The 12,747-nt window shown below is 39.8% G+C and overlaps 1 protein-coding gene across 1 annotated transcript in view; it reads right to left on the bottom strand.

Moving 5' to 3' along the window:
* Positions 1 to 527: 527 nt before the first annotated feature.
* LOC126236290 (eukaryotic translation initiation factor 3 subunit B) overlaps positions 528 to 12,747 on the bottom strand; it is a 93,592-nt gene continuing 81,372 nt past the window's right edge. The window contains exons 8-13 of the mRNA XM_049945478.1: positions 12,119 to 12,260; positions 11,378 to 11,573; positions 10,960 to 11,168; positions 2,132 to 2,335; positions 1,931 to 2,039; positions 528 to 1,015 (exon numbers count right to left, since the gene is read on the bottom strand). Coding sequence (XP_049801435.1) covers positions 921 to 1,015; positions 1,931 to 2,039; positions 2,132 to 2,335; positions 10,960 to 11,168; positions 11,378 to 11,573; positions 12,119 to 12,260 — 955 coding nt within the window. The 3' untranslated portion in view covers positions 528 to 920. The remainder of the gene's footprint in view (positions 1,016 to 1,930; positions 2,040 to 2,131; positions 2,336 to 10,959; positions 11,169 to 11,377; positions 11,574 to 12,118; positions 12,261 to 12,747) is intronic.

The following is a 12,747-nucleotide window of genomic DNA, read 5'->3' as shown; positions in this document are numbered from 1 at the left end:
GCTAGAAAGTGGGCTCCCAGTTATTTCTTTTCAAAGTACTTGGTGCGGTTCAGCTTACTTTATAAACATAACAGACTGGAGGAAGTCAAGCTACACTGACTAATGTAAACAACATTGCCACAAAATTTTTGAAATAGCATAAATGAAAGTCAGTCATGCTAATTTGTTCACTGAGCGCTGCCATCACTAAGAACATGGGGCAACAAGAAGCCCTCATTACTAACACAGAGTTCTTGGAACAACTGGCCAAAATCTATCACTTGACGGACATCTGATATCCAGTGACTCAACAGTCTATACTGAACTGTAAGTTTTGTGCTACAATAGTACTTACTAATGAAAAAGGGTTGAAACGATGTCACAAAGACTAAAATACTTCAGTAATTTTGAACACAGTTTTTACGATGTGGCACTGCTAGGCACTGTACAGTGTAATATGGTATACTCTTTTTGTGATTTTCCAAATGATTACGAACACTTTTCTTATTTCCAGTTATTATTGCACAATCTGTACAGATGAAATGCAATTTCACAAAAAATACATTTATTTAATTGCTGGTATATTCTATATGGAACATGGTAGAGTTTGCCAAAATACAGTCTGAATGGTAATATTTTATAACAATGTACCGGTAAGCAACTCAGTATTACAAGACCACAACACACAAATGAAATTACCGACTTAAGCACAGACTGCCCTGGACAGTTTTTCATAAATGTCATTCTAGAAAAACAGAGTTCACAGTGATAAGAAGTCGCACTTCTCCAATACTTCTCCACACAATACAGAGACATATTGAAGTTACGTGGGGACCGCTCCCCACATTCACCAATACTTAACAGTATATCTACAAATACTGTATTCCTTTATGTCCACTGTCAGAGGTTTCCAAGAATGGCTTCTACTTCCGATCCTCACTTTAGTCCAACAATATCCTCTCTTCTTTGACAAAAAATTCTACTACTTCCTCTTCAAAGTTTCTTGGGTCTGAATCAAGTTCATCAGTATCAATATCTGCAAGAAAGAGAACAATAATGAGTAATTTTGAGATAAATCATAGGCACAAATTACATATTTTATGTTGCGACAGAATTGCGAAAGTATAAATAATGAAGGAAACAATAAGACTTAAGAAAGGGTACCATTTTCTAATAGGCAAAACTAGAACAATATGAGCAAGGATGGGGGAAAAAAACCACTAACTTTTAGAGTCAGCCATTTTTTACATATGCATGTGATGCCAGAAGGAACGATAAAACGAGAAATGCATGGAATTTCAAAGAATAAGTGAAGCACCAGAAAAATATATTTCAACAGGGACAATATAACTGCACTGTGTGTGTGTGTGTGTGTGTGTGTGTGTGTGTGTGTGTGTGTGTGCACACGTACACAAGTTCTGTATTAGTTAGCTCTGAAGACGGGCACTGTCTAAAAGCATAGCAACAGTTTTGATCTCTTGTCTGTGTATCGACCACTCAACACCATGTATCATAAGTGGTTGCATTCATAGCCACATTTGTCTCTCTAACTTTCCATTGTTTCATTAAAATTTTTGTAGCTATATAACAAAGATCATTGACAACAATGACTTTAATGCTTTCTTGTAAACACACAAGCAGCTGTACATAACAGAAACAAGTGCACCACTTAATATATATTTGATTATAGCTAATCATGCTTACCTTTAAATATACATTAATGACAAATCATATATTTGGAAGAGATTCTGAATCGCTGACAGGAAGGACCAGCTAAGAAAGGGCAATAATATCTAAATTGCAACACCTGACCTATGAATATCTCATACACAATGTAATATGGTCAAGCATTGCTAATGGAAATGAAGAATGTAAAAATCACAATGATATTTGTAATAAAGTAATGACGAGCCTGCTGATACAACAAAAAATGGGTAAAACAAACACTCACTGTTTCTGAGAGCCATACGCCTATCCTTTTGCTGCATCCATTGCTCAGTGCATTTAGCTCTATACTCTGCAAATTCCTCCTTCAGTTTTGCTCGTTTCTCTATCAATTCCTGGAAGTTTAAATTGTTAATGTTTAAGCTGAAATAACAACAACAAACTGGGCTACCAGAATAGTTACACGAATAATGAAATCAACAGTCACCTTTGATGCCTTCCACATACGTGTACGATCTTTTGATTCGAACTGAGAGCTATATTTTTTAAGATTCTTTTTTATTTCATTCTGTTGTTTCTGTGTCAACAAAGTTGGCAACCGAGGTCGCCATGTAAAGCAATAAAGCATATCCACAGGTGTCCGACTCAGTATTTTTCCTTGGAATGACCAGATCCAGTAAGCATTGTCTTCCTTAAATAAGAAAAATTGAAATGGCTTTATTTTCTCATATGCAAGCAGTATTTGTCAGATAAACAATGAATAATTAAAAATACATGTCCCCAAGCAGGGAAACTCTTCTACCACTTTAGATTTACCTAGATACATACATATTAAATTGTGAATCATAGTTACTTATTAATGCAGGGTTTTCAGTAGTGAGTCTTCTAATGAAAAAAATTAGTTTCTACAGTACAAAAAACATTTTTTACTTTTATCTGCACTGTGAATGTGAACCCCCCCCCCCCCCCGCCTTGTCAACTAAGAAAATGTACTTAGCTATTACCAAATAAATACATGAAAAATATAGGCCTTGTAATACTACAGCTTGCAGTCAAATCAAGATAAAATCAAACTTTTTACATACAGCAACGAAGGAAATTAGAAAACACTAACAGCCTTCTTGTTTTGGGTCAACAGCCAGAATAAACTTTTTGGAAGGAAACATCTCTCTTTTATAGAGAGTCATCTTCACATGTAACAAAACTCTGCAATTAGCTAATTTTAAAGTAACTGATCACCAATTTTGGCAACTATGAATACTCCTTAATGATGTTAGACATTTTTATATCTGCGATAGAGGTGAAGAAACTATAATGCATTTCAAGAAGTTGCTTGTTTTGCTTTGTTTTTAGGGCACAAAAACAACTAAAGGTCATAGAACACAAATTAGGGAGGGGGAATAAACCCAAATCAATGGAAGGAAAGACATCTAAAAAACGGGACACTGAGAAAGGCCCATAAAATACGCCATGGAGAAGTGGAGGTCCTGAACTAAAGATCAAATGTCCTTCGCCAAATTGCTACAAAAGATAAAAAGTAAAACATGGTCGACAACCTGCGCTGATTGCTAAAACATAAATGAGAATGTAAGTGGGAGAGGTGAAAGCGGACCAGGAAGAAATGCGAGAGCTCAGAGCAGTGTTGAGAATATAGTTTTTTTTTCCTGGAGGCAGAGAAAAAGTGGACACTGTGATTCTTAGAGCATACATTAGTCCTCTTTGTGGAATCGAAGACTGAACGTTCCATTGGAGGAGAGTCATGATAAGGGAAGAGGAGGAGGGAAAAATGATTTGAGTGCCTCCTTGGAGGGTGCCGAGTGCCAGCCTTTGAAAACTCTCTGATACAGGACGTAGCGGCTGGACAATCCTGTTCCATGAGTTCTACAGAAGTGTCGGCATTCTCCCTCTGTCTATCTTCAGAGTCCAGGGCAGAAAAACAGTTTGTGGTGTGCACCAGGGACACGAAGGTCAGCCAGGTGAAGGTATCATGTGGCGACACTGTCGAGGAGGACCTCCGAGTCAGGAAAGGAGAAAACTTTTTGCCTTTGTTTGACTTCTTGGAGCCTTTCTGATTGTCAGAGGAAGAGTTACATGTTAGTTGGCTGGAGGAATGTAGGAAACCTTTGCGGGAGTATTCCTTCTGTCCCTTCCGGCATGCCCATTGTGTAGCAGGTGACTTCGCCCTGTGAGGTGGAAGTCTGGTGTCTTGTTGCATAGTTGGAGGAGACTGGCATGCTACCATGACATTGGGCGATTTCACAACTGCAGTGCTGAATTTGAGGTTGCATGTCTATGTCCTTCGTGGAGCGAGATGTAGCAAGAACAGTACTCTTTAAGTGCCGGATGGTAGAATGCAATGTTTCCGACTAGCCAACAACTTTCGAGCGATCAGGTAAGGCACTTTTTCCTTCACTGAGATCTCCTGGACAGTCTGCTCATCAAGATACATGGGACAATCTCGAGAGGAGGTGGCGCAGTCACTATTGCAGTTGATACAGACAGGAGGAGGAGGCCAACAATCGCCCTCCAGAGCATCCCTACAGGTTACATATTTTGCCAGGTGTTGACAGGACATTCAAGTGTGGTTGTAATGACAACACTGGTAGCAGCGCCTCAAGTTTGGAAAGTACGGTCGGACTGCGATAACTTCATAACTCACTTTGATCTTTGACGGAAGTGCCATTCTATCAATAGTAAGAAAAAGAGTGGGTATGGGCACTAAGGATGCATTTACCTTTCTTATCACCGAATGGACTGCAATGACGCCCTGATTGGAGAGGTACATTAGGATTTCTGTCTCGGTCAGACCATTGAGCAGCCTCTTGTAAACAACACCATGGGAAGAATTCATCATTTGATGGGCCTTGACACAAACAGGATAGCCATGGAGGAGCAAAGCTACAAGCACAGTTGTTGGCTTGAGAATCAGAGGTAGTCTCCAAAAGCAAAGTGCCATTTCATAAATGAGAGCAGGATTTCACAGGGCCAGCAATTGCATAAACAACTTTCTGGATAATAAACTGATTTACTGTAGCAAAGGGCTGACCATCTTAAGTATGTGAAACCACGGGGAACCGTGGTACAGCTGGGAGGGTCTCTGAATCATTAGCCTCATTCCGTTCACATATAGTCGACATTTACTGTGAGATGATGATTGGCTCATTGTGAGAAAATCTCCCAGATTGCCAGTGTCTCTGACGATGCAATCCTTCCAACTGTGTGCCCCCCTCAGAAGGGGGTGTACCAGTCTTAGGTGATTATTAAAACCTCAGGTCACACCTCCCAAACAACCAATTGACAATTTGGGAAGGTAGCAGGTCAGGCAGTCACCACTCCCTGGGCCTGGCCTGTACTGGGGATATGTGCGAACCCTACCTATCAATCCGGGACTGGGACTTACGCGTTACCCAATCACCTGTTACGCATCAGGCGCCTTCAGGAGCTCACAGGGAGGAAGAAGAGGGAACTCAAACACCGAAGCAGAGGAAGGATAAGCGAAGGGGAACGAAGAAAGAAAAAAGGAACGAAAAACAGAGGAGAGGGTTTTCTGATATCTGTCACTGAAAACACAGAGCACCTTTCCAAAATTATCCCAGACATGTTCCCCAAGGCAGAGGGAAAAAGAATAGCAAGATAACGGACATGCAGCACAGAAGGGGAAAGATGCTGCAAAGGTTGGGGCCCTGTGTTAGTCAAGCATGAACCCGCCAAAGAGCGCGAGCCCCTGGGGTAACTTGTTATTGGTAAAGGACAATATAATGCCAATGTCTGAATGTGATTTGATGAAATTCTGCCAGGCTCTTAACTGTGAATTGCCGAGTAGTAGTGTATATGCAAACTTAAGGTGAAACTGGTCCACCTTATATCAACTTTAAGTGCTGTTTCCCTCACAATTACGTCACATCTTGCAGGCATAAGAAAGAAAAAAAAAGTGTGAACTTATTAAGCAGTATGCATTATTTTTTTAGTGGTGTACGTGAAATAACTAATGAAATTGAAATCGGATAATAGTAAAGTAGACAAATTAATACAGATTGTGGAAGGAACATGTGTAACTAATTCTGTTTGATTACAATAGGGATGTAGTATTAGCAACTACATAAAAGGGAAGATTCTAATCAGTAACAAAGAATGAAGTAAATATAAGAAATCAATGCTACCGTAATTTTCAGAAATAACCCTTCATCCTAGAGGCAGCAATGATTTTGTCGTGGTAGTTAAGTTTCTGTGTTGTCAATCGAGAAGATTGGCAAGGAGTTAGGCTCGCTACCTATTCACTGCATTTTCACATTTGGCAGCAAAACTTAGGATAAATTTCCTCTACCAAGGGCAAAACTGCCTGCCTGCATTCTCCTAGTTTGTATTTCATTACATCATATAGAATTTAGCAAAATTGTTCAGTTTGCTAGTTTTTTGTCGTCAACAGCTGAAAAATAGAAATTAGAAACTGCCAGAGGCAGATTGTTTTTGAAAGAGACAATCTGACAATATGTACATGGATAGGTTTCAGCAAATGCATGTTTTGCAACAAAAAGAACCACAAAGCAAGTAACATTTCATACATTACCTACAGCATGCGTGCACATGCACACCGCCTTGGATAGGAATAAGGAATTCTAGGATAATTTTAAGCTGCATTTGATTTCAAATTAGGCTGGCGCTCAGTGGACAGAAACACTTTCTGCTAATACCTTCTCACAAATAACTAGGATGCAGCATAGCAAGCATTCTAACAATAAATGGATACTGGAGTATATTTTGTCAAACAATGGTAAATCCAGGATGAAATACTGACAGTATTATAGAAAAGGATAGATTTTTAACACTTTTGTAGCTACTTGATGATGACCTGCTTGTTGGCTTTTGTCTCTGGTTCTTTGGCTGATGCTCGTTTGATGATTTTTCTGATGTTTTGCCAGCATGAGTGGCTGGCATTGTCAGAGCTTCACCCTCCATTACTGGTGATAGACTGAGTTGAGCTCGCGGACACAGACTATATGTACCGGGTGCGCCAACATCCAAGAGCTCTTCTATGGTGATTTCAGGTTTGGTTCTCCCCCTGTTATCTGCAGCGGGCATTCACTGCAGCACGGGAATCCAGGATCCGTTTACCTTGAGGCTTTCTTCTTTCTTGTTGAAGCTGTTCTTATGTATGTGCATTTCTATACCTTCTCAGAACAAGCAGGTGTGAGAGCTCTTGTCTACAGCAAGAACTTCTGTGTTGGCGAATTTTGTTATGTGGTTGCCTCACACACTGCATGCGCCACAGCCAATTTCTCCACCTGCCCCAACCTGCAATACTATTTATGTTCTGTGATTCTGGTGTTGATTGATCGTCCTGTCATTCCAACATAAACTTTTCTGCATTTACATGGGATGTGGTATATTCCTGACACTGCAAGTACTGTTTTCTCCTTTGCCAATCTGAGACACTCTTTGATCATCTTTATTGGTTTATAGTCTTTAGACTCTGTCTGCGCAATTTATGGTCCATTCTGTCCTCCACTCTGGGAGTGTATGGCAGAAAGGTTGTACCCGACATTTCTTTTTACGGTGTGTCACTTTGCCGAGTGTTTGACTCTGTGACAATTCTTGTGTAAATGGTGGAGCACTCATTGCTCCTTATAACACGTTCCAGGTGTTGCATCATGTGTCTGAGGTGCTGCAACTCGTGTATTCCTCTTGCTCACATTACGAGCATATTAATCATGCCTCTTTTCTGGCTCTGGTGATGATTGAACAGTTTGTGCAGGTTTCAGTCCTTGTGAGTTGATTTTTGATACATGCTGTGTCCCAGGGTCTCACCACCACTTGTGACCAGCACATCTAGAAACTGTAGCTGTTTGTCCTTTTCTACTTCCATGGTAAATTTTATGTTGGCATGGAGGCTGTTCAGATGTTTTAAGAAGTCATCAAGCTGTCTCTCACCATGACTCCACACAATGAAGGTATCATCGACGTATCTGTACTACACCTTAGGTTTACAAGGTGCCGAGTTCAATGTCTGCACTTCAAAATGAAAAATCATCAAAAAAATATCAGCCAAAAAACCTGAGAAAGTGTGAATGATGTTCTCTCTCGCCTTTCTGTCATGGTGTGGGGTCATGAGGCTATGCCAAAGTTCTTAAAATGCCTTTTCACCACCACCTGAGGACACTGTATATGACAGAATGGAATGAGTTTTTCTTTGTGAGTGAATTCATGCAGCATGGAGATACTTGGCAACAACAGATGAAGTTTTGGACGTTTTCTAACAATTAAGTAGCAGAATGCATTGAGACAACTGAGGTAAGATCAACAGCATCACTCACAGGGGCATGGAGAATGAACTTGAGTGCTGCACTGGAGCAATAGAAGAAAAAGTATGCAAGATGCTGGAACCAGCTTAACAAGACGATTCCTGGCTTGTCTTGCACAGTGGTCAATCTCACTAAATGACAACTTATCAAAGAGCAATCGTCTATCCTTCAAAAAGGAGGGAATTTTACTATCACCCCAAGAACTATACCCATTGAGGACATCATTGTTAATACCAAAGCAGCCATCTGGACCCTTCCTTGTAAAAGAGCTGAGGAAATACGCACTAAAACAACCAGGGTACTGCACCAAGCAAACCCACCAGCTTGCAACCAGAATAAAGACGCACAAGCTATCAAGTCTTAATGCCAACAGGAGTATATTGGTACTGCCTGCCGATAAGGGAAATGCGACTTTCGTAATGAAGACTGAAGATTACGAGTGGAAGATCCTGGACTTACTTGATCCAAACCCCGCACCGAAAACCAAGTGCAGATCCGACACAGCAGATCACACGAAATACTGACTGGTTAATCAAAGTGTCTTCTCTCTCGGCGGGCATACAGAGGAACATGTGCAACATAGGAGCCGTATTACCTTTGCTGTATAGATCACCAGATGACCATAAGAATATGTACCATTAAGACCAATTGTTAGTGCTCCTGGCTCACTGATGTATAAACTGGCCTTGACCTGTCTGCTCCAGCTGCACATGGGGAAGACGTACATACATACATACATACATACATACACACATACATAAAGAACTCAGGACATTTCACCATGAAGTTGAAGGAACTAAAACTTTGACCAAATGACATCCTGACCAGTTTTAATGTTGTGTCTCTGTTTACCAAAATGCCATTCAGTGACACTCTGGAGCAAATTGGTTCCCTTTTCCTCCAACAGATAACCAAGCTCTTTCACGCATGGTTCACCGCGAGTTATTTCATATGGAATGCCATCTTCTACAAACAGCTGGAAGGCATCACCATGGGTAGTCCTCTTTTGTGTCACCATGGGTAGTCCTCTTAGTCCAGTTGTGGCAAACTTCTTCGTGAAACATTTCAAAGCACAGGCATTGGACTTGGCACCTCGTAAACCTAAGGTGTGGTGCGTATATGTCGAAGATACCTTCATTGTGTGGAGCCATGGCGAGGAACAGCTCGGTGACTTCTTAAGACACCTGAACAGCCTCCATGCCAACATAAAATTTACCATGGAAGTAGAAAAGGGCAAACAACTACCTTTCTAGATGTGCTGGTCACAAGGGATGGTGAGAAACTGGGACACAGCATGTATCGAAAAATGACCGAACGGATCAATACCGGCACAAACTGTCAAATCACAACCCGAGCCAGATAAGAGGCACGACTAATACGCTCTTAACGAAAGCGAGACGAATATGTGAGCCACAGCACATCAGACATGAGATGCAACAACTGGTAAATGTTCTGAGGAGCATTGGGTACTCCACCAGTTACATAAGAAGTCTCACAGAGTCAAACACATGGCTAAGTGACACATTGGAAAAAGAAATTTTGTGTACAGCCTCTCTACAATACATTCCCAGAGTGATGAACACAGAGGCCGTATGCTGAGCAGACACAGTGTAAAAACTATTTATAAACCGACAAAGAAGATCAAAGAGCATTTCAGATTAGCAAAGGAGAAAAGGGGCCCACTTGTTATGTCGGGAATATTCCGCACATCATGTACATGCGGGAAAGTTTATAACAGAATGACTGGACAATCAATCAACACGAGGGTCAGAGAACATAGTGGCACTGCAGGTTGGGACAGGTGGAGAAGTTGACCATGGCAGAGTACACACTCAGAGACCAAATACAAAGTAAAATTGGCCGACACAGAAGTTCGTGCTATAGAGAAGAGCTATCACACCCACTTGTTCAGAGAAGCTATAGAAACACACAAACAAGAACATCTTCAACAAGAAAGAAGAAAGCCTCAAGGTGAACCGATCCTGGATTCCTGTGCTGCAGTGAATGACCACTACACGTAACAAGGAGAGAACCAAACCGGAAATGACCACGGAAATCCCTTTGACAATGGCGCACCAGGTACATATAATCTGTGGCTGCCAACTCTACTACATTACATAACCAGCAATGGAGCGTGAAGCTTTGACAATGCCAGCCACCTGTGCTCACAAAATGGCAGAAAAACCATTGAACAAACACACTGGCCGAAGAATCCAAGACAGAAGCCAACAGGCAGTTTCTCAAAGGACGTATTGCTGCTTGCCATATAGAGGAGATGTTCATTCACAGACACGCATAACAAAAAGACTGCTATACATTTGAGCTTTCGGCCAAAAGGCCTTCTCCTAAAGTAGAAAACCCATGGCCCCCCCCCCCCAACAATACACCCCTCATTCACACACATGATCACTGTGTGAGTTGTGCTAATGTGTGTGTGTGTGTGTGTGTGTGTGTGTGTGTGTGTGTGTGTATACACACACACTTTAGAAGGCCTTTTGGCTAAAACCTCATATGTATAGCAGACTCCTGTCCCCTTCCAACAGCAGCAAGAGAGAACTGATTCAGATTACAGACTGCCACTTGTTACAGCAGAAAATGAAATTTCAAAAATGTGGAGGCACACTTTTAAGCAATTCTAAATTAATAAACACATTAATTTTCACATATTTTTATAAATTAATTGTAACTAATACCTACATAACTGGTTTGTAAATTTGTCACACAACGAAGGGAATCTCTTACAATTCTGGCAAAACATCAAATGCATCAGGCCCAGCTTACTGACAAACTTAAGGAATTTCCCATGGTAGGTCCTTATGAAACTAATTAATGACCTGACATATACTGAAGAGTTCAGTAAGGAGTTAATGAAATAATTGGTGGAGAAGCAAGATTTTAGGCAAATTACTGTCTTTAGTTGTTTGTTTGAAACAAGGAAATGTTGAAGGTCTAGTTCAATTACTATAAAAGCAATATACCTTAATTTAACTTACAAATATATTAAAAGTGGTCTCACCTTCGCTTTCCAGACTGTCACTGCAGTAACAACATACCGACCTGTTGGGTCCCACTCAATATGTGACACATTAAAATGCTCTGTTGTATTCATTATAACAAAATCATTTGTGTCAACAAACTCCAAAGATCCAGCATCACTGGCTAAAACAATGAACTGTCCGCATGGTGCCCAATACATTTTGTTACAGTTCCTCTTCTCAAATTTTTCTGAAAAGCATAACAACCTCTGCTAATACTGGTACATTTTCAAATTTACATAGAAATAAATGTGATCAAAGGAACATTACTAACAAGAGAAGTAAAATTCAGAATAAATTAAAAAGGAGTTAGCCTATGTAGTTTATTATAAATATTTATTTCTGAAGATGTACACAAAAAGTACTACACATGAATGTGCAGGAAAGATGAGAACATACTCAGGAGTGTTGGTGCTTGTCCTGTTTTGACACCATAGAAGCTTACACTAGTATTGTTTGTATCACCATGGATAATTGCAAACTTTGAACCAACTGGTTCCCAATCAAACTGCAGGATGTTTTCTTTGATTTCAACACTGTCTACAGGTATCTGCTTTTCCCTCATGTGAAAAATTTCAAAATTGTAATACATTCCCTGAAAAGGAATACGCACACACATAAATAAATACTGAAATGCTCTAGATTTAGTCAATCCAAAAACTGTATTGTGTGAATCCTTTAAGCTAAACATGAGAAACTGGAGAAAAAAGGACTCAAGGAGAAGAGTAAATGGCGTGTCAAATTAACATAGCATAGCAATTTAATAACACAATGGGTGGAAAAAACTTTTTCCAAACATGTTTGCGCATTATTTATGACCTGAACAACAATCTGTGTAAAGAAAGCTTAAATTTTATCTCACTTATGTAGAATCTTCCAAAGTAAAACAGTTGATTACAAGTTTTCCCTCTATTTACTAGTACAGCATTTCATCTGAATAACAATCGACTAACACTCTGGTACAGTATTTATATTTGCTGCTAACTATCAACCACCAATTGGTTGAAACAACTTTTAATTAAATGACAAGCAGTAGACATGCTATTTGTAAAGCTGAGACAACATGATCACAACAAAACAGTTTTATGACAAACAGTTTAACATCTAAACAGAATTAATTACTTGAAAACCTCTACTCACACTGTATTTGATTTCATTCTTTTCCTTCCTTGTAAGTTTCATATATCGATTCACATTCACACACAAATAGTCTCCTGTCTTTTGCCAATACATCTTGCAATCTGCGACATTGAAAAGATTCTTTGCTCTGACTTCATTGCGACTGCGAAAAATGCATTTCTCTTAATCACGATTATTTAACAACAACCATTTTTTACATAGATTAATATAATTACATCATTCCATTTACAGTTACACTCCACAAGTGATCATACATGCAGAGGACTATCATTTGCCACTTTTTTATTCCACTTGCATAGGAAAAATTGCAAGAAAACCCGCTTGTGACGAGAAGCTGCAAAATAGAAGCTCATTGCTTCAAAACCTCAAACAGGCACCAAATAGCTAGTCTATTATTCACTGCATAATTACCAATCATCCCAAATACAAAGTTGGTAGTACACCGTTGTAAATCTGTTTCTCCTCTGCAGAGGAAAGTGCTGCAGCCAAATGAGTAGCATTAATAAAAGTGATTCGAAACATTACTGCCTGTTAAGTTTAACTCTTGTATCAATAAATGTGATTTTTCTGCTGTATTACTCAATATGCTAACATTCAATAATTTTGATACGCTAATGCTTTTGCACATA

This window comes from Schistocerca nitens, chromosome 2 (genome assembly GCF_023898315.1).
Source record: "Schistocerca nitens isolate TAMUIC-IGC-003100 chromosome 2, iqSchNite1.1, whole genome shotgun sequence".
In the NCBI taxonomy this organism is placed as follows: domain Eukaryota; kingdom Metazoa; phylum Arthropoda; class Insecta; order Orthoptera; family Acrididae; genus Schistocerca; species Schistocerca nitens.
This window is presented reverse-complemented; position numbering and strand designations above follow the sequence as displayed.